The 20,910-nt window shown below is 41.9% G+C and overlaps 2 protein-coding genes across 5 annotated transcripts; one reads left to right on the top strand and one right to left on the bottom strand.

Annotated features, from left to right (window-relative positions):
* The first annotated feature begins 38 nt into the window (after nucleotides 1-38).
* Nucleotides 39-20,581, top strand: LOC114870483 (T-cell surface antigen CD2-like). 4 transcript variants are annotated; one of them, XM_029175138.3, is made up of 10 exons: nucleotides 39-211; nucleotides 6,956-7,145; nucleotides 13,348-13,414; nucleotides 15,929-16,228; nucleotides 16,420-16,505; nucleotides 16,799-16,979; nucleotides 17,125-17,184; nucleotides 17,320-17,397; nucleotides 17,836-18,116; nucleotides 18,242-20,581. In XM_029175138.3, exons 3-10 carry the CDS (start codon nucleotides 13,363-13,365, stop codon nucleotides 18,317-18,319), a joined length of 1,116 nt encoding a protein of 371 aa, XP_029030971.1. In that variant the 5' UTR covers nucleotides 39-211; nucleotides 6,956-7,145; nucleotides 13,348-13,362; the 3' UTR covers nucleotides 18,320-20,581. The 4 variants fall into 4 exon arrangements, with proteins under 4 accessions (XP_029030971.1, XP_040923524.1, XP_055368981.1 ...); XM_041067590.2 differs by lacking the exon at nucleotides 39-211 and adding an exon at nucleotides 4,932-5,191; XM_055513013.1 differs by lacking the exons at nucleotides 39-211; nucleotides 6,956-7,145 and having other exon boundaries at nucleotides 12,646-13,414; nucleotides 17,836-17,942; nucleotides 17,973-18,116.
* pln (phospholamban) lies at nucleotides 352-5,483 on the bottom strand. The gene is made up of 2 exons (XM_029175153.3): nucleotides 5,342-5,483; nucleotides 352-1,974 (listed from the first exon to the last, which is right to left on the bottom strand). The coding sequence occupies exon 2, from the start codon at nucleotides 1,779-1,781 to the stop codon at nucleotides 1,620-1,622; it is 162 nt and encodes a 53-aa protein (XP_029030986.1). The 5' UTR covers nucleotides 1,782-1,974; nucleotides 5,342-5,483; the 3' UTR covers nucleotides 352-1,619.
* Nucleotides 20,582-20,910: the final 329 nt, after the last annotated feature.

A 20,910-nucleotide genomic window follows, 5' to 3' on the forward strand; every position in this document is an offset into this window, starting at 1 on the left:
GAGTTCTGTGATTGGTCGGCCGTTAAACAGGGTTATGACTGACGGGGCATCAGCCAATCACAATGCGACGATTTTGTTATTTGGACGCTTTTTAACAAACTAGCTAACTCAAAAGCAGCTGGTTAGTGGTAAAAACTACATTCTGAGGAAAGATCGATATTTTGTCTAACTTTGGAACCTTTAGTCTTTTCTGCAACATCAAGTCGATCTGGTAAGTTACTGTGCGCTAGTTTATTAATTAAATTACAAAGTTATGCATGATTGCGTAATCCTGAGCTAGAGAGACAGTAAAAGTGTAAAAACAAGGATAAACGATTATAAAGTGAAATAAAAAAAACGTCCATACAAAACTGTTTTAATTGTCATGCTGTTTATTTGCTGTTTTGTTTAAAGATTTTTATACATATATATGAGAACAGAAAAGCTAATTACATTGTCATGTTACATTTTCAAGTACAGTATAGTGAAGGAGCATTTTACGTAAATGAGCCTGGTACTTTGCTGAAGCAATGACACGGTTGTTTTGTGCTAACTTGATAGACTTTCTGCACCGTAGCTGCCAAACAAACCAAAACTGTCAACGAGACATTTTAAATCTGAGCAGGAATAAATCACACCATGCAAAGTGACCGATAAACCGCCAACGCTCGTGCACTGTACGCGTGCACGAGCGTCACAGCTGCTATATCAGGGACTGTGACTGACTGCTTGAAGCTTTCTATTCGCACTCAACTGTTGCCAGTAGATGTTCACTGATCACTGAGTAGCCTGTACTTGACATAGTGATATCTGCATGTAGCCCATCACAAACAGCTGCAGTCAAGCTGCACTCAATCCCTGCTTCACATGCTTCAGACACCAACAGTACTCGGGGTGATTATATTAAGTGTTATATGCTATAATAATCAAAAATGGCTCACGCTGAGTGCAGTGTGAGATGTGCTACAGAACTGCTCTGGATCCTACTGGTAAACTGATTGACTTGACAGGCGGCCGTGGCTGCAGCCGTCCCATATGGCAGTAGTTAGTTCTAAAGCCTAGACGTATAGACTGTAGTGTGTCATGTAGATTCAGCACGTTGCTCCGTCTCGCTGCTGGGTGTGGATTCTGGCACTAGCAAATGAGGGAACGAAGGGAAAATACTCATGGGAAAAATAGTTTCCAGCATGTTTTCCTCCCGCTGAACAGCGAGGGAGGGAACAGGATTCATGGGAAAATAGAAGTTCAACAGAGTGAAGAATTATATACATACAGAATTCAGCAACACACGCGTTTTATATACGCTATAATTTAAGCAGAGGACAAAGTCATGCACCACACAATGCACGCACAGTGTACCAGTGAAGTTTAAACCTTGGAGGTCGGGTCACTTCGGATCATTCTCTCGAGATACAGGAGCTGATCCCTAATCAGTTTTCATGGACACGTCACACTGGAGCTTAGCCACATACTGAGAGTTTGGCTCGAGAAGGAGTTGTATTACTACCTCCGTGATCTTTACGGCTGTTGTCAAAGAGGGTTAGGCTGATAAATAGGGATGATGTTGTGTTTTTCGCTCATGTCAGCCGAGCCGTCTTCCACTGTACAGCGGGGCCAAACTCTCTGTGGCGCCGCTGTTCTCAGCTGCTCAGCAGGACGATGATGTAAATGAGGAGCAGACAGATGAGGATGAGGGTGAAGTTGACAAACAGCTCCTGCAGGTTCCGCTTGGCCTGTGGGTTGACTTCGATCTGAGACGCTCGGCGGATGGCCGACTTGGTCATGTGCTGAACGCGCTCCATGGGGACACCGGTGCGGCTAGATTTTGATGGACTGGCTGGAGTGGGAGGAAGGCGTTTGGTCAGGCTGCTGGGCCCGTGGGAGGTGGACTGGAACGAGCCGGACTGAGTGGGTCAGATTGACGTCACCAGATGAGCGGGCAGTAGTTGTCTGCAGATTCTGGACTGGACCGGTTCAGTCCTGGTTCTCTTCTCTCTGCCGGTGGCAAAGAAGGAAAAACAAAAACCTTGACAGTAATATTCTTAATTATTCTGTCCGTCTGTTCTCACTAACACAATATCTTTTGCTTGAGAACGTTCAGTATCACAGTACATGGGGTGGTGATAAAAGAGAACAAGTGGCAGCTGATGTCTGCTGACGTGTTGAGTCAGACCCCGGTGGAAGTGGCTGGAGCATAAATGGCAAGGTGTGAATGACAGCATGTTTATACACAAAGAAATGTGCCTGAAATGTGATTTGTGTCAAGTAGCTCCGTGTGACTCTGTGGGACATTGTGGGTAAAACAAAGAGAAGCTGATAACAAAGCTTGTGAGAAAGAAATGATGAATGAGTCTCATAGCTACAGACTCTCTACACTGGACTCAGTCCCTGTTGTTGTCTGATCTGGGAGCCCAGTTTAGCGCTAGTCACACCAGCGACGGTGCTTTTACATACACAGTTGCTTGGCTCTTTGCTGAGTTCTAGCCCATTCTTAATTCAAGCTTTGCTTCCAGCAGCCCCTGCTGGGAACAGTCTTCATTACATGCTACAGTATAAGAAAGGATGAGATAAACACACTGTATTGTTATAGATGCGTATTAGGTACTATCAGGTTTTACGATTTATTCAGTTTTAGACACTGACTGTCTGTTGGACTGTCTGACTTTGTTTCCTCTGAAACTCTCGAAATAACGTCTTGACGTTAGCTGTACAATATGATGCCTTCTGTGGGCATTTCATCACATCTATTTTTGTCAACCTGACTTCTGCTTCCAACTTTAATCTGCTCTATTATCACTTGACATGCTGACACGTTCACACACACACACACACACACACACACACACACACACACACACACACACACACACACACACACACACACACACACACACACACACACACACACACACACACACACACACACTGTGTGAGGCTCTTTCAACACATCTAACATTGGTGATGGGTTTCGGCCTCTGTCTTGTACTGTATAGTCAACTGTAATAGAAATAGTGGTTCCTCCTTTATAACGTTTCTTTTTAGAGGTGTGTAGGCAGACAAGTGAGAATATGCACAGCTTTACCCGAAACATGTGCCTGTAAAATGTTGCAGTTAACCATTTTTTTTAATTAGGTTACTTTAGTTTGTGGCCTTAACCTCATTTCCAGCCTAAGTAAACTGCTGTTTTTCACCTAAAAGGCTTTGATAAAGTCGTGATTCGTCCCTGAACTAACATGTTCAGTAAATGTGTGAGTAATAATACAGTAGGTTTATGAGGTAATAACTGGTAAAATGTGTTTTTAGGTTATTTGACTGCCCCAAGTGGCCAAAAAGAAACTTAATTAATGCTGCTTTAATTAAAAATGTAATTACCAACGAAAGAAGAAGAAACCATGTATTTAATTACTTGAAAGGACTGAATTATTTTAACCAAATTTGAAATAAACTTTAAATCGACAGACAGAAAACGTCATCCTGAGATTTTCCTGTTGCTGCCTGGTGTCAGAGAAGCTACTGCAGCTTAAGGGAACTTCAGCAGTGGCTCCCCTGCTCAGCTGTAACTGGCTTAAACACAAGAAAAGTTGGTGAATTCCCCAGTGTCATGTAAGAGAAAGCCTTAAATTCAGAGTCTCACCCTGGGGACAACGTTGAACAGCTACTGTCTGATCCCTGGCGTTCCAGGCCCCCACCCTGTTTTTGGGGCCATGAATGATTCAACATTATCAGAATTAATAAATCACATGATGATATATTTCCCTCTTCATCGTTTACTTCACCGTTCAATGCAACAAGCCGTTCTTCTCAACTGTAAAGAGGAGTGTGTCGACACCAGCTGTGACTGACGGGTGCTCCACTTTATCCCCCGCTCGCCCGTGCACGTCAGCCTCGTCATTGTGCGCTGAGTGTCGACTGCCACTCACTCCACGGCAGCAGACAGGCATGCGTGGCTGTGCTGGGGCCGGTGAGCACTGCTTCTAGCTCACTTCTGCAGCAGACAAATGACGCGCTGACAGCGGACGTGCACAGGATCTCGCCGCCTGCACGTTCACCTTGTGTGTGAGATCGGGTTCTATTTTTAGGCGCCTCACGCTGCTTTGCTGTGAGAACCTTGTAGGTTTCTAACACTATCAGCTGTTGTTAGCCATCCCTGCCAAGAGCCGCATGGTTCCAGTCTGTCCGGAGGGATGGCATGCTGTGTTCGTGTGCAGATACAGTGTATCTGGGTAAGCTAACCTGCGTGTGGCGACTGTGCTTCTAGATGCCAGTCATTCCCTGGGTGTGACTTTTATCACAGCATGTCAGCACCGGCAGATGTTGAATGAAGCCTCGCGCTGACGTACAGGTACACACCGCATTCATGTAGCGCGTGCTTCTAGCTCCAGGTATTGTGCACTGTTTCTTTGTACCCTGGAACACTGACGCCTCAGCTGAAGTCTGTACTGTACATATTTTAGTAGCTGCACATGTTTGCACTGTGTGGCACACACTCCTCAGTGGTGAAATGTAGGTTAGACAGATGCATGTTAACCTATTATTCTAACTAGGGCATGATTAGTGTCACCCACCCGCTGCTAACAGCTGTTGGGTACATTTCACAAAAACACTTACACTTACACACATCTTCTATATCTAAACTTGTTGTATATGAAATATGACCATATTAAAATAACTCATTATCAAAATATCATCCGTGTCCTAACAAGCGTGATCACAAAGTATTTAAGATAGAAATCCTTAGTTTTACATTAGTTTTACATATTTTAAGATCACTTAACTCCACTATGTTTGAGTGAACCCCACTGGTTTTAATCAGACATTCAGTTGTTAGAACATGACACTGTACCTTTAAGTTATGAAATGGTTGCTTAAATTGGGCTCAAGTGCCTCCTCCTAAAATCACGGGAAGCACGGGATGGGAATGTAAAAAGTGGAGATGAATGTTTATGCCTCTGGGAGTTTCAGTTTCCACTCCTCTGCTCACCCTCCCCTCTAGAGCTACTTACTGTGTGAGAACAATGACTGAAACACGGATTTGTACACGCTCATCTCAGCCTCATCTTAAAAACTTGTTTTCACCCTCACAGTAGGATAAATGATGTCTAATTGTAACTCTAAAGTATTCTATCTCCTGTTTTCTGCAGGGCCAATTCTCTACTGCCCGACTGCTACTGTATAAACCTGAACAATCAATCAGCCTCAGTCAGCTTGTAAGGTATAATCATAGTCATATAGTTGTATTTGGCATTTTTCTTTTTAGTCTAACATACATGTCTTTCAGTTAATGTATTATCTCAGTTTGTACTGTTCTAGTATTAACTGTAATGAAATGAAAGCATTGTGTGTGGAGGATGCTGGTGCTTACCTTCCAGATGAGGACAGGGCTGGTTGGAGTTTGAGCGAGTAATGTCAGATATGCAACGCTCTCCATGGCTGTAAACACAGTGAGGGAGAGAGAGAGAGAGAAGGAGGCAGGACATCTAGAAAAGATTTGAGGAGAGTGGTGATACCAAGGTCAGATCAGGTCTGGGGAATCGTACTTGCAGCAGCAAGCTCATACTAGAGCAGTTCAATTTAGTTTGTTGTTGGAATTTGGGCTTGAGTCCAACTTTTATACAAGCTCCCTGCAGCGTAATACGCTTAATGTTCTGTTCCAAGTCTGTATTACACAACGTTGAGTGATAATTTAATTATGCAAATCATTTTATTCACAAATTCTTCAAATGGGTTTCACTTTTTCTGTTTTATTGCATATAGTATATTCAGTAGTATGAATGTGGGTAAAGCTTGGTTGGTTTGTTGGTTTTGTCTTTAGCAGTACTTATATTCAGTTTTAAACAGCAGGCATTATGACTTCCATGGAAATCGGAGAACACATTGTTTTATTTGCTTTGAAGACAACCCTACAGTACATCCACTAAGGTGCTGAGTTACAGGACTGGCCTGGAGCCAGCACGTTCATTCTAGCATCAAATGCAGCCTGCAAGGTTGGATTCTCTGTCTAACCAAGAAGACAGTGACAGGTGTCCACCCATTGTGAGTGAGCATCCTTAATATAATGAGCAGGTCACCGTGGCTGAATGTCACAGCAGAGCTAGCTTGCTGTTTGGCCTACAGTGCAGTCGGACATCATTGGCTGCCTTGGTTGTTATTGTCCTTAAACCCTAACACTTGTCACACATGCGGGGCTTATGAACAGCTGATCATCCCTAAATATACAGTACATGACCATGACCATCAGTCCACTGGGATCTATACTGTTTAAAATTCACAACAATGTCCTCTCGTCTTGCCTTTTGTTCTAAATGACCTCACAATTAATGTAAAAATTAGCTGTGCATGTGTTTAAATGCATCTGAAGCTCTAGACAGCATCTCTCAGTTTAGAAAAATCAAAACAGACAAGATGTTCAAAAAAAGGAGAGAAAAGTAAAAATAACCCCTCTGCTGTGGCCCAGAAAGCATCGCATCGTGCCTTTATAAGGAGAATCAGCACGTAAACAGGCTATCGGTCACGTAGCATGCAGGCAGCTGAGCCACGGTTGCTGCTCACTGCTCTACAGACAGTATGAAAACATGGTCAATCAAACCTTCACATCAGGGTTTTTTTCATGACAGTAGCATTTCCATAGACAAGATGAATCCTTGATGCTTTCTTTGGGAAAACCAGATCACTGTTGTACGAGCATGAGCATAAACTTTATGATAATATACTGCATACCGCCCTCATGCTGTATGAAATGCAGGGTTGTTAAAAAGTCCCTTGTCCTCTGTGGTTATGAACCTGATGTGTCAGGTCAATTAAATACAATTAAATATATTTCCATTGGTCTGCAATGTACTGTGTTTTTATTGCCAGTGTTAAAATGCTAACACATTAACTCTTACTACATGAACTTAATGTAGTGAATTATCCAGCTGAAAAAATGCAGTATTAAAATGTTCTAACCAGAAAACTTTTTTTTTCCAATTCTGTGTAGCACTTCAGCTTTGCAGCCTTACATGGTGAAATACCAGACTCCTCAGTCCTGGGCCTAGAAAAAGAGGAAGCTGCACTGGGAGCAAAAACAAAGCTTGGCTGATACAGAGACCTGCAGCGGGCCAGAGAAAACAGACAGGGCATCTGCTGCCGCTCAGCCGAGAAGGAGCTCCGTAGCGTCAACCAAGGAGGTGAGAGCACGCTGGTCACATTCATTCAGTAGACTACCTCTGATCACTTTTCTACTGCATCAACCCACATTACACTAATTCAATCTAATGACCTTACCTACCTGCATGGCCAACAGCCTTTTATTAAATACGTTCATGCTCCCCAGAGGGTGCGGCTGCAGGGGAGCTGGAGGCAGTGGCAGCTGTCATTGGGCAAGAGGCAGGGTACACTCCAGGGGGGTCGCCAGTCTCTGCAGCACAGACAAACACAAAGGCAGACACACTAGGCACTAAAGTACTGTATGTAAACAAAAAATTCAATTTGTGCACATGGATCAAGTCATTCCTGCCAGACCCAAAGCAATGTTACACTGAGGAACTCATGAAACTCATGAACATGAGGCACCTCATATAGCTCCATACAGCAGGTGCAGGCCCATCCACGGTGCTCACCACAGGGGCAGACAGAGGGCACGTCTGGCCCTCAGGCCGTGCTACAGGAAGTAGCCACTGACCTTAGGCTTGTTCAAGATCAACAAGAGTCAATCGACTGGTTAGATTTGTGTCCAAATGGATGTTTCATGACTTGTTTGGTCATAGACACCAGACGCGTCATGAGACCACGGCAGTCGTGCAAGAGTTTCATTGTAGTGGTTTATACTGCTGTGGGTTGGTGATATAGTGTGATTGGTCTCATTCACACACAGAAATGAATCTGAACGTGTGGCTCTTCGTGTCAGTTTCTATTTACCAGACGGAAGCGTTCACTGCAATAAACCAGCGTCTGTTTTAGCTGTCATTTTGTTTTGTGTAAATAACATCCCAACATCGGTGGCAATGATGTGTGTATTTAAGAAAGAGACATGCTCAAATACAGGAGTCAGGAGAGAAAGAGCGAGGGCGTTTTAGAGATGAGGAGAGCTGGGGGAGGTTTACCCCATCAGCTCTGTTAACTCTGAGGGACTTACTGCTGCTCTTGGCAGCTTCACACACATTCCCTCTTTCTCGTTCTCCCTCTCCATTCTCCAGATATAGCCAGCTATGTGGAGAAGCCTACAACTGGCTTTCCCCTCGAGGCCTTCATCTTAGAGCAGGCTTTATCTGATATAAGCTTTGGAAGCGGATTACCAACCTGGCAAAACAACTTCTCTCAGGCCCAGTGTGACGACTCTGAAGGTTGGAAAGAATTTCACAAGAAAAATCTAATTTGCAAACTCATTTGATCTGTAGGTTCCTTCCAACCAGGTTGGACATGTTTATTGAACATTTAGGCCCCATTGGTTTATGTTTCTGCTGTAGTAATGCTGATTACATTATAGTACATATATATTACAGCGTATTTAAACATCTGGAAAGTCCTTATTAACTTAAAATGAAATATTTAACGTACTGTAGGTTTCAGCCATATGAGATTGATTGAAGAATCCATCACTTAGCAGAGATCCAAAAACATCCCCTGATGTTTCTGACACAGTGAACGCAGCATTCGCATGCTCACTAATGCCCTGAACCTAATGTGATTACAAACAAACTGCAATTTAAACCCAGACCACATGCACCTCATTCTAATGAGTAAATGGGTTGTTAATATCAGCAGCTGAGGCGTATGAAGAAGTCGGTCATTAAGTCAGCTGGGGTTGAGAAGGGCCTCCGCCGTCGTTTGCCAGTTTGATATTATTTTAGACAGACTTTTTATCGACATGCAGCTGATTGCCTGCATTTCAACGAAGTCCAGGGGGGTTGACAGCAGCCGCAGAAGCAGCATGATGTGATTGGCCCCGACATGAAGGAAGTGAGTGACAGTGTTTACAGCCTGTAGGGAATCAAGTCAGTCTGACTAATCAGCAGAGAGCCCCATGGTTCTTCAAAAGTTGGACCTACAATGACTCACAATGTCTCCTTTGGCCTCTAACTGTATAAAACAACTTAAAGTGGGACTAAGTATAGAGACAACGTGCCCACATTTGCCAGGAGTGCCCTTGAGCAGTACAGGCTCCTTCTCCCAGCTGCTGGGATGCTGCTCTGCTCCGCAAGGTTCTCCAGCTACTGAGTACGACCCACGTCAGAGCTCCCAGTGTAAAACCATAGTCCCAGTGTAACAAAACGAAAGCATCCAGCATCTGCTCTCCTAATCTGATATCAGATGCAGTAAATGATATGGTCTTCGTCCATCTGTCACGTCTTCTGAAACAATGCACCCGCCACCTAAATTTAATCAACAGCAATCAAGTGCCAAATCTGAAATGCCGCAAATATCATGGATGCAGTACTTGGCATCCTGCAGTCGGGTCGCTTCCAGCACCCTTGATGCTTCCACCCAGTCCGCTGACGTACAGCACCGCAGCTCAACCACAGAATCCCGTTGCAGCACTCATCCAGTGACACGTGCATCCTACTTTTTCAGTGAAACCACATAAAACAAATGCCAGGCGCTCTAAAATAAACCCGCAGCACCTGACGTGCGTTGTTTTGCTACGCTCAAATCCCGCGACTCCACCAGGCGGCATTCCCCCCCGCCTCCCAGCAACAATCGCTCACACTCGGAATGCCCCAGGTCGCTCTAAAAATAGGCCCACCTGTCATTCCTCCAGGAGTAGACGCTCATATCTCTCATATCAGCTGTGGCCTATCTGCTGGGAGATCAAAGGCACCAAACACGGATTCATAAGAGTAGTGAAGTAAACGTGTCTCTTTACAGATCATAACAAGGCTCCGGGCAAAAGTATATTTTTAAGCCTGATGGTGATTAAAATGGGAAAATATCTGATGTAAATTCCACATTAACAAATTAAAAGCAGCTCAGGGACGTTCATGATTTCCATTCTGAGTCCCCATTCATTTCTAGTGTGTTGAATGGGTTGAAATTTCAACAACAGATGTACACAGATGTGTACAGTAATATCTGCCTTACATTTATATTTGTACATTTAATAGATAATTAATGAATATTTGAGTGTTGAATTAAAGCGGTACATGACACCAATGAGCTGAATATGAACAGTCGGGTTTAGAGAAGTTGATTTTCTGGTTGCAGGCAGGCCCTCTACTCCAGAGCAGTAACCCTGTTCTGGCTGTGAAGTCCAGAGAGGATTGTTGGAGGTGCACTGCGATATGTGCATAGCTTAATGTTCTTATCACAAGTCGTCATTAGAGCACAGGAGTCATTCTTTCCATTGATGCGTTATTGTGTCATCACGTCACGGCTATAAAAAGAGTCTCTGCTCACAAAGGCAGCGTGAAGAGTCCAGCGGCCTGGTCCTGTTTGTCTTATTAAAACATGTTAGTGTCAGGTGAATGTAGTAACCTTGTCTTTGTTTAAAGGCCTGAATACTTAAAAGTGATCTTGAGGTTTAACAGTAGCTTGACTGATGCAGATTGGATTGAGTCCTGTGCTTGTCAGGCAACATGTGGCCTGCTAATGTCCCAGCTGGTCTGTGTGTACATATGTAAATTAGTGCTTTCAGAGCTGTAGTGTTTGTATTTACAGAATATTTCTCTGACGACTACGTCATCTGGAGCGCTCTGATTGGCTGTTGGGGTAAACATCAGGGATTCTGATTGGAGAGGAAAGCATCTAAAAGGTTTGTGTGTTTTCCTGTGTGATACACCGACAACTGGACCGGAGTGATGGAAAAATGGCCGCACTATTTATAAAGACCCATTTAACAGAAGAGTATCATCAGTGTCCCTCAGGAACGCACTCAACCCTGATGCCGTGAACTCAAGATCAGATTGGGAAGTCTTAAATATGCTAATGCATGAATGTTAGGTCATAATGTTATGGTTGAGTTATACTTGGTTAAATGTGAAGGTTTTAGAACAATCCGCACGCTGAACTGTGGCAAGTTGGAACCACAGCCTGCTTTCCTCCAAACCCTCATACTTCTGTTGTATAAATAAAAATGACACATTTGTTTCCACAAGAGCCACAAATGTCACAAATTGCCTTACTCATGTCTTACTCATGGCTTCCTGCTGCTAATATATATATATATATATATATATATATATATATATATATATATATATATATATATATATATATATATATATATATATATATATATATATATATGAGAATAGAGTGTGTATATACTCTTTTTTTACTCTTTTATTTTTTTATTAACACACCAACATAAAAGCTATCAAATGATTCCAGGTGTTGTTTCTGTGAGGTACAGATTCCTCGGGTGGTATTTGATCAATTGTACTGTTGATCTGTTTATATTGTAACATGTTTGTATCTGGACATACTGAGCCTTAATGCAGCCCTATGTAGAAAGACTAATGGAGACATCCAGTGGAGAAGTGCAGGAATCCCACCGTTAACGCCGTAGATGTGAATGTGATGCGGTTACATTCAGTTTGGTGTCAGTGGTTGAGATCAAGTGTGTGTATTACAGCGCGGTATGTGTTTGATGTGATGAAGGCTGAGTTTTCCTCCACGCACCTGGAAGACAGCTCTCTGGGCACAGAGACCAATCGGCCCACCTGTTTGCTCTAATGAAATACACACAGTATGTCATCAGAGAGCCTAAGCCAAGAGGGACGAGATCGGATTTGATATTGTTTCAATTAGTCTCTACTTCTGTACTGTTCTGAATGACTTGAGCATAAATGTAATCCACGAGCAGAACAGGTACAAACACATTAGGGATACAAAGAACAAAACTGAAAGTATATGAAAGTCACAGGAGGATGTGAAATACACTCAATTTCCTGGTTTTTATGATCAGACAAGCAAACTGTATTTTTTAAAGCTTATACAACAAAAAAAAAGAAAACCAAGAGGAGTCGAAGTGTGGTTTAGAACTATAGCTTTAAGGTTTGACACCTTAAAACTAGACACGTATCGTAGCCAGTAGACAGTATCAGAAAGAAGCATCGGCCATCGTTGCTTCTGGTGTGAACCGTGTTTGTGCAGTAAACCACAAAAGAAGAAGTGAGGCTGCAGTGTGTAACACAACACATTGATGGACATGTGCCTCTGGCCCTGCGATGCCTGGGACTGGCTCCAGACCCACTGATAAGTGCATATACATAGTACTGTATGTGAGGTATCAATTATGAATGTGTAAGATGACTCCAGGTCAGATGATCACACACCTACAGACAAAATGTATCATGCAGAGACACAGTGGGCCTTTAGGTTCCATTGCATTATGGGTATGATGGACATATTTTATGTGTTGATTTCTGCAATTGCTTCATGAGTTTATATAAATATCAAGTTCCCTCTGCAGAATGACAAACCAGTGATGTGTCACAGATGTTTTGCCGATTCCAGTGTTTTGCCCATTCAAAAGGCAGCAGAAATTGAAGTAACATACATCACATACAGTATACTGTACAGTAGCTTCACACATCTCCCCTGCCCTGTCACTAACATACACTCAACGTTGACACCAGACTAATGAGGCTAGATTACAACGGAGTCTGTCGATAGTGATCGTCAATCAGTCAAGTCAAGGTAAGATGTTTTAAGAATTAAGAAGAATTAAGGCTTTAGTCTTAGAACTGCAGGAATCTAAACAGTCAGTATGAAGATCTGTGTATTTAAGGGTGCAGAACTTTGAAACATCACACTATCAATGCTGTTGTCTGTAAAACATGCTTGATGATAACAAACCTGACCCAAAACTAAAGATTGTAAATGGACCATTTTCATTCACGTTGCTCCACAGTGTTGTCGGCCACTGTACCAGTCTCTTTTCATGTTTTGTAATGTGTCCTAAAATGATAAACTTTTACATTTTGGAAACTGCTCTGCTTTGTAAATCTGTATAAAACATATTTGCTATTCAAATGCCAGTGTCAGTGAAAGTGTGCTGTTGGTTTAAGAAGGTCATGCAGCTGAAAAAGGTTCAAAACAGGAGGAAAAAAAAAGAGGATACACGTGAAGCCAGTGTGACCCAGACTTTGTGAGTCTGAACTACTCACCGAGTCTGTATTTTGATCAGCCTCAAAGGGAGCTCACCAACGTACAGTGCTCTACAGGATATTTTTAGTTGCTGAAGCGGTAAAAGTAGATTAAGAAACGTCTCATACGCTGCTTTGTTCTTTGACTATGAAAGTGGATGGGGCCCCTTGGATCACTTCCTTTACAAGCAGACATGCACACACACACAGCTTGATGTGTGTAGATATACATGAGGGAGGTGAGCGAAGTGTGCTGACAGGAAATAACCTTGATAATGGAAAGCGGCTGTTCTTCCTTTCACAGACATCTACACTGAAGATGGCTGCTCTCCTCACCATCACCCTGCTCCTGCTGTGCTCCTCTGTCACAGGTACCGTACGCTTCTTACTAACTGCCCCCTTCACGTCCAAGTGTCAGGTTTTACAACCACAGTCTGGTTATTTAGTATAAACTACATGTTCACGCGTATCGTATTTCAGACTTGCTGGTTTTTAAGATTTACACATGTACAATTTATTTTAAATTAAAAATGTGTTTTTTTTTATATATTATAACTAAAAAATATCTTTGAACCGTCTTAAAAACTGTACTTCTACTACTACTTTTATTTATTATTATATCGTGGCGTCAATGGAACTTATTGCAAGGTACAAATAATGTGGAAAAGCTACAATTTCCTGTAGCATTAGTGAAAAACAGTTTTGGGAAATGAGCAAAAGCACAACAGCTCATTTTAAATTTTACCATACAGAAAATGAAGTGTTGCTTCTCTGTAAGTGTAAATCTTATCAGTGGGGAAGCAACAAAGCGCTGAGCATTGAGCACTAGAGTAGAACTGTTGTCTGATATAGTACAATAATATTAAGGTTGCTGTATGTGCACATTGATTGGCTTCAGTACAGTACGGATGAGCACATGTAGGTCTTATTTTAAAAGGTGGGGAGTGATAATTGAGGTTGAAAGCAGGTTCAAAAACATGAACTTAGACAAGAGCTGCCGCCTCGGAGCCCGAGCTGCAGCAGAAGCTCTGTGAAGATGTGGTGACGCTGGTCTGAATTGAGGTTGCACAGGAAGCACAGCGAAAACAATATGGTACAGATGACCTACAGGAAAAAGAAGATTTAAGTTAAAAACTACACTTTTGTCTCATACAGTATTTAAACAGTGCTTGTGAGCACACAATGTTTACAAGAAACGCTAAAAGTGACCTCAGTGATCACAGCTTTGCTAAATAACAGTTTCTCTCATCTCAGATTTGTAAATGTCAAAGTTGAGGCAGTTTGGTTTGCTGGTTGGAGCTACAGAGGTGTGAAGACGTATTTCTTCTTTTCTTCTGTTGCTTCCTGGAAATAGATTGTGTTCTGTGCTCGTGAGAGGTTGCTTCACTTAATGATCCAGGATATAATTTACTTATTTTTAAACTGCCTTGATCGATAAAGAGCAGTAGACAGTAAAGTAATAAATACTCTGCACCTTCTCAGTCTAAATACACAACAAAGGAGCTTTGGTAAAGACTGCAATCACTTGTTTAGTGCCATTCACTGTGTGTGTGTGTGTGTGTGTGTGTGTGTGTGTGTGTGTGTGTGTGTGTGTGTGTGTGTGTGTGTGTGTGTGTGTGTGTGTGTGTGTGTGTGTGTGTGTGTGTGTGTATGTGTGTGTGTGTGTGTGTGTGTGTATAGTTTCTAAATAAATGTAAATGCTGTATGAGATGATCAGGCATTTAAATCATTATTATACTTTATATGTTGTATTATACTGTAGATAATATACTACAATTGTCTTAAACAAATATAGAAATCTAGCACACATAAAGGTGTGAAGCTGTGGCTTGTCTCATGTCCACCCTAAAAGTTTTTAATAGCGTGGTAGTTCTGTTAAAAACCTCTTTTGACGTTGATATTATGAACTTATACAGTACTTCATGTCATTAATAGCATAGTTGACCTAATGAGATGAATATGGAACACTTAGTCATCACCTGTTAATAAACGTACCCAGTCAGATCCTAACAGGCTTTTATTAAACAGCCTGCACAGGTTGTGTTGTCAGTGATGCTGGTTTGTAGCTGCTCTGTGTTAGCGTTGTTGGATGGTTCTGGCTCTCTGTGTTCATTTAAATGTTAAACACATTCTCAGTCCTCAGTCACAGTGGACTCAGTTACATTCTCACCCCAAAAGCTGCTTTGCAGAGATTAGACCATACGTACGTCAGGTTTGTAGGCGTCAAGCACCAATGATCATATTGGAAAGTATTAGTGTTCTGTGTCAATTCATTAAACCATTGTTTCCTGTGGGTTCTTCCGTTAAAGTAGCATTCTGCTGAAAATCGCTGACATATTTTAGTTTTTGATATTTTCCATTGCTTGTGTTTTAGAATGAGTTTTGAAGGATGACTTTGCTGCACATACATGCTAAGCAGACTGTGGTTTGACCAGACAAGTTCATCCATCCTATGCATTTAGACTACAGAAATGACACATCCATGACGGCTGCACTTTCATTTCACACACAGACATTCCTGTTTCACACAGACACAGGAGTTTAAAGTAGGTTGAAATGAAATGAGAAACACACCTGATGTGATGTATTGCAGCATATTGAATCGGCACGTAGACTGACTGGTCTTTGTTTGCAGTAATGGCTCCTCTGTTGTTGTTGTACTCACTCTGCTCATGGGCTTCATGGTTTCATGGGTTTTGTTCAAAATCAATAAATGTAGCAAAACTGCAAAAACATATCAGTGCAGTGATTACAGGGTTAGGTTTACAAAAACAAAGGGTAAAAATATCAATTTCACCGATGATGTATTTTGTCTGACTGTGATTCATTGTACTGTGTATGTAACATGGCTCTCTGTGTTTTTCACCTTTCTGTCTTTTTTAAAGGTTCTGAGGGAAAATGTGACTACAATGTTGCAACAGGTGACAATTTTACTGTTTCCCTGGACCAGAGGCTGAAAGGGTTAAAAATATTACAATGGAAGCACAATAACATCAATGTTTTTAAAGGAAGAATCAAAGATGAAAAAATCTCAGTCGTACTTGGCAAAGAAAATGACATTTCTCCAAATGGATCCCTGAAGCTGACAAATATGGATAAAACCAAAGCAGGGACCTACACCCCAGAGGTCTACGACACTGATGGAAGAAATAAAATACTAGATGGGAAATCTGTGTGTGTATTTGGTAAGAGATCACTTGTAAAGAAAATGTATTTATAAAGCCATGCATTGATACAGTAGCTTCTTCACTATGTTTAAAAAAATGAAACATTAAGAACTAAAGTCTCTAAGAAGAGTTTACCGACGCCATGATATATTACTAATGGAGTATCTAGGATTTGTAAAAACCTGTCTAATTAACTGTAATCGACACAGATCGCGTACCTAAACCCAAAGTGACGTTTCAGTGTGGTCCAAAATCAAAGGAGTCGCAAGTCACATTTACCTGCACTTTTAAACCGGTGAGAAACAATGAACCTTTTTACTCACTGTGCACACAGCAATGGCCACACTACACAACATGACAAAAGTGTTTGGTTTAAAAAACGACAACACAACATCATCTGTTCATGTACAGTACAGTATGGTTAATGTAACCTATTTAACACGTGTTCAAGACAAACACCATTTTATTGTTAGTACAGTAGTTTCACATGTCCTAAAAGGTTTTACTACAGGTTTTTTCTTTCATATTTAAATGTATTAATGTATATATACATACCATTATGAATAGACTAATCATATGTGTAACTAGGAGGAGGGTCTCCAGATTGAGTGGCTGAAGAATAAGAATTTGATTAAAAATGAGAAGACTAAAACTCTGAAGCAAGATGGAGAAAAAGTGGAAAGAGATTCCTTCACTTGTACAGTGTCCAACGCTGTCAGCTCCATGACCAGTGAGCCCGTTATCCAAACCTGCTTTAAAGAACAATTCAGTGAGTATGACTCAGTCCGGCCTTTAGGCAATAAGGAACACTTTTGTTTGATTCGCTCTCCTCGCGTTGCATTGATTCTGATTGTGACCCACTAGAGAAGCAGGAAATGAATGTGTATTATTGTTTCTCCTTGTGTTTCCTCAAGGCTTTTTGTATGATGAAGTAATGGGTGTGGCCGTCTGGATTATCATTGCCAGTGGTGGAGGTATGTTTGCTCCTAAGTGAGGCCTCACAGGTTAAGCCTGTATTAATATGGTTATGTTTTAATATTTACAGCATGTTCCTGTGGCTGCGTGTTGTAAACTATAACCTATCATGTTGACTCCATCTTTATCATCAGGTGTGGTTCTGCTGCTGATTCTGACGATCGTTGTTTGCTGCATCATGAACAAGAGGAAAAGACGCATGAACCTGAAGGGTAAAATGTTTCATGGTATAATTCATATTTTCCCCAAGGCTCAGTGTTTGACCCTCTGTTCTTCAGTTTGAAGATAAATTCTACTTGTGCACAAACAACTGCAGAAACCAAACAAATGCTGTTTCATTGTTTCAAAATGTATCAAACAAGGTGAGATCATCTGTTACCTGACAGAGACTCGAAGTCAGTGTGAGATTTGTGGTCATTGAACCTCAAGCCACACAAAATGTATTTTAAAAATGTCAGCAACAGCAACTGAACACTCAACAGCTCGCAGAGCAGAGCGTTTCAGGTAGAAAGGCCTGAAGCCTCAGCCTCAGAGCCGTGGTAGGACAGTAGTTGTGGGATATTTACGTGTCTGAAGACACGCAGTGACCAGCTCTTAAAGGCCAAATGAATGTTGATGCAGCAGGTCTGACCTTTCTTTCTCTTCTGAAGACGAAGAGGAGCTTCGTTTGGACTGGACCAACACTGAACAGCAGCAGCATCATCATCCTCCTCATAATCAGAACCACAAACATCACCATCACAACCCTCCTCTCGATCACCAGCAGCACCACCAGCAGCACCAGCAGCACCAGCAGCACCAGCAGCACCAGCAGCAGCAGCCGGGTCACACGGGTCCTCGGCAGAACCGCTCCCGACAGCAGCGCGAGCCGCGTCCCCGGCTGCCTGAGCCCCCCGGTGGTCCTCAGCCCAGCCCCAGACGGGCTGCTCAGGTAGGAAGTGACAGCACAGACACGACCGCGCTGACGTCCCACAGGGCGGGAGCACAGCAGCCTGAACATCAAAGGGCGGCGCCGTAGCATCCGACTCCACACTTGTTCTGTTGTCGTCCCCTCAGGGCCCCGGACCTGCTGCCAACCATGATGACGAGCAGCCTCCTCCTCTTCCTCAGCCGAGGAAGAAAGCGCAGCTGTGAAGAAACTGACATCTGATACAGGCTTTTCACTTTCAGTTTCACTTTTTTGCAGGAACATGAAGTCAGTCAAACTTTTTTTATACTAACATCATCAAACTATGTGAATTTTCCAATCTTCTATTTATATTCAAAGACTGAATTATTGAGCAACAGTTAAATCTCTGGGCGTAAATATAACTATATACTATATACTGTATCTATTTCTGTTCTAATATATAAAAACAAACTACAACAACTGCCACTGTTTTATTTTGTAGCATCACAGATGTTATTTCATAGCTTTAGCTGTTCAACATCAATGGATCTGTCTCACACTTATAATCAATCGCTTTGAAGCAGCCGTCAACTCAAACTCCACATTGTCTGAGCAGTTGACACACAGGCCTGAACAGCTGCTCCATGGTCACAATGATATGTTTTGTTTGCTAAAGGCTGTAACCGTGCCAAAACATTTGAAATACTGTATGCAGCAAAAGCTAATTTTGCCTTTACACAACACAACTGGCAAACAAGTGTATGAGCACATGCAATGAGTCATAACACGATTGTATTGTCATTGTAGCCTGTTCCCGTTTGGTGTTTTTCTATAGAGCATGTGTCAAATGTACCTTTTTTCAAAGAATTGTACCCAGATGAAAAATGCTTTGATTTAATTTTTATTGAATTAACAACATTCATTCTTTTTTTTCAACTGTGACTAAAAACTGAAATATTGTAAATATTACAGAAAATACATGCAAACCAAACTACAGTCAAATCTGAGACACTGTTGATACTCAGTCTGTGCCTTAGACCTCCTCCATCCATGCTGTACAAACCAACACATCACAGGAGTGTCAAACAGGAGCTATGGTGATTTCATACTGGTCTTACTGGTTTCTTATAGTTAGGAATAAATGGTCTCTGTTTGGTCAACAAAGCTAAAACAAAGGAGTTTGGACTGTTTGAATGACATCAGTTTTGCAATAGGCAGGAGACAACGTTTCAGTCCATTGAGAACTGGTCTACGGGTCTATGTATCTGATGCTTCACCAGCACCAGGCTCCTGCATTAACCTCCTGCAGAAGCAGAACTCCAGTTTTATTTACACATGTTTGAATCCCCTGTTTTGTGAGCCTAGTGCTGTCACAAAGTGACTAACCTGCACAGACTAGTTCATTTTCGAGTCAAACCTTCCACTGTTTTTTGGTGTGTGAATCATGTCCCTTTATGAACCCGCCTATTCCTTCCTGTGTGGGTTACGACTACCTCTGGTGCATGTCCTGCATTCATTACGCACCGGGTCACAGGCCGTAGGCTTCAGGTTTGCTCTAGTGCGGCTACTGCATACTTCAGTTCATGTGCACAGACTCCTTAAGCCACTGTGTGCTTGTTTCCCTCACACTCCAGGCTTTACAACATGCAGAGTTGCTACTAACCTGACTTTATGTTGCTATTTTGTTGTTGCATTGTGCAACAGTAAGAAGACAAGTGTTAGCATCTAATATGAGTCAGGTTCCTTCTGCCAGGAATGTAAATGTGCGTTAGAGTTAGAAACCTGCCTCAAAGATGATTTAACAGAAACATTCAACTGTGTAAATATTCAAAATAATCACACACGTAAATAATGCGAAATGAGAATGCCTTTATTATCTTAAGAGCACACACAGGTACCAGAAACCGTCCAAGGCTGCATTCTAGGCTACGTGTTCAACTCAAACTGTGTGTCTGCAGTGTGACAACTTTGTTTTGATTAGAAGTGACGCTTCTATGTAACACTTTAAATTATGACTGATCTTTTCCAGCACAACTTGCAGATGAAGTTTCAAACTGCGTCATTTTCACATCTGCAGCGAGTTTCTTGTTTTTTGCGTGTGTGTGTGTGTGTGTGTGTGTGTGTGTGTGTGTGTGTGTGTGTGTGTGTGTGTGTGTGTGTTACATATCCTGTCTTTTTGCTGAACGTGTGTTTGTGGTTTAGATTGTCGTCTCTGTGCTGAGCTACGTGTGTTAACCAGACGCTTTCCTGTACCTGCAGCTGAAACAGTGCAGCAACCAGGACACACACGTATCTTCCCTTATTGTACTTTAGATTTAAATAATTCTAATTGTCTCTCTTAGAAGGAAACGTCAGGAAGTGAGCTGTGGTGGCGTTACACCCACGCTGGCAGCAGGCACTTCACACATTTCATTTTCTTTACAAGTTTGATGTTCTTATTTTTTTAATCACTGTTTAACAAGAGGTGTTCATTTTAATAAAGGGATGTGTGTAAAAAATCAAAAACATCATCTGCTTGACAGTGTTGTTGCTCACCCAGATTCAGCCAGTGTTACGTTTATCCCGTCAAAATAGAATAATGTAAAACTGCATGATTAGTTTCTTTTATTGAAACGTAACATCTGATTCTGAAAATTAGATCGCTTCAATACTGTTGTTTTCCGAGACGGTCATACTATAAGGTAGTCATGGTTCTAAATGAAGATAAAAACATCAAATTTAACTTTTTGTTTCGTGTTTGTGTCTTGTGTAGAAAAGAAACTAGAAGGGTAGAAGAAAGTTAGTTAGTTACTAATATACAGAGAATGAACCAGCAAAAACCAGAAGAAAAGTCTCA

Source organism: Betta splendens, chromosome 2, assembly GCF_900634795.4.
Source record: "Betta splendens chromosome 2, fBetSpl5.4, whole genome shotgun sequence".
Lineage (NCBI taxonomy): Eukaryota > Metazoa > Chordata > Actinopteri > Anabantiformes > Osphronemidae > Betta > Betta splendens.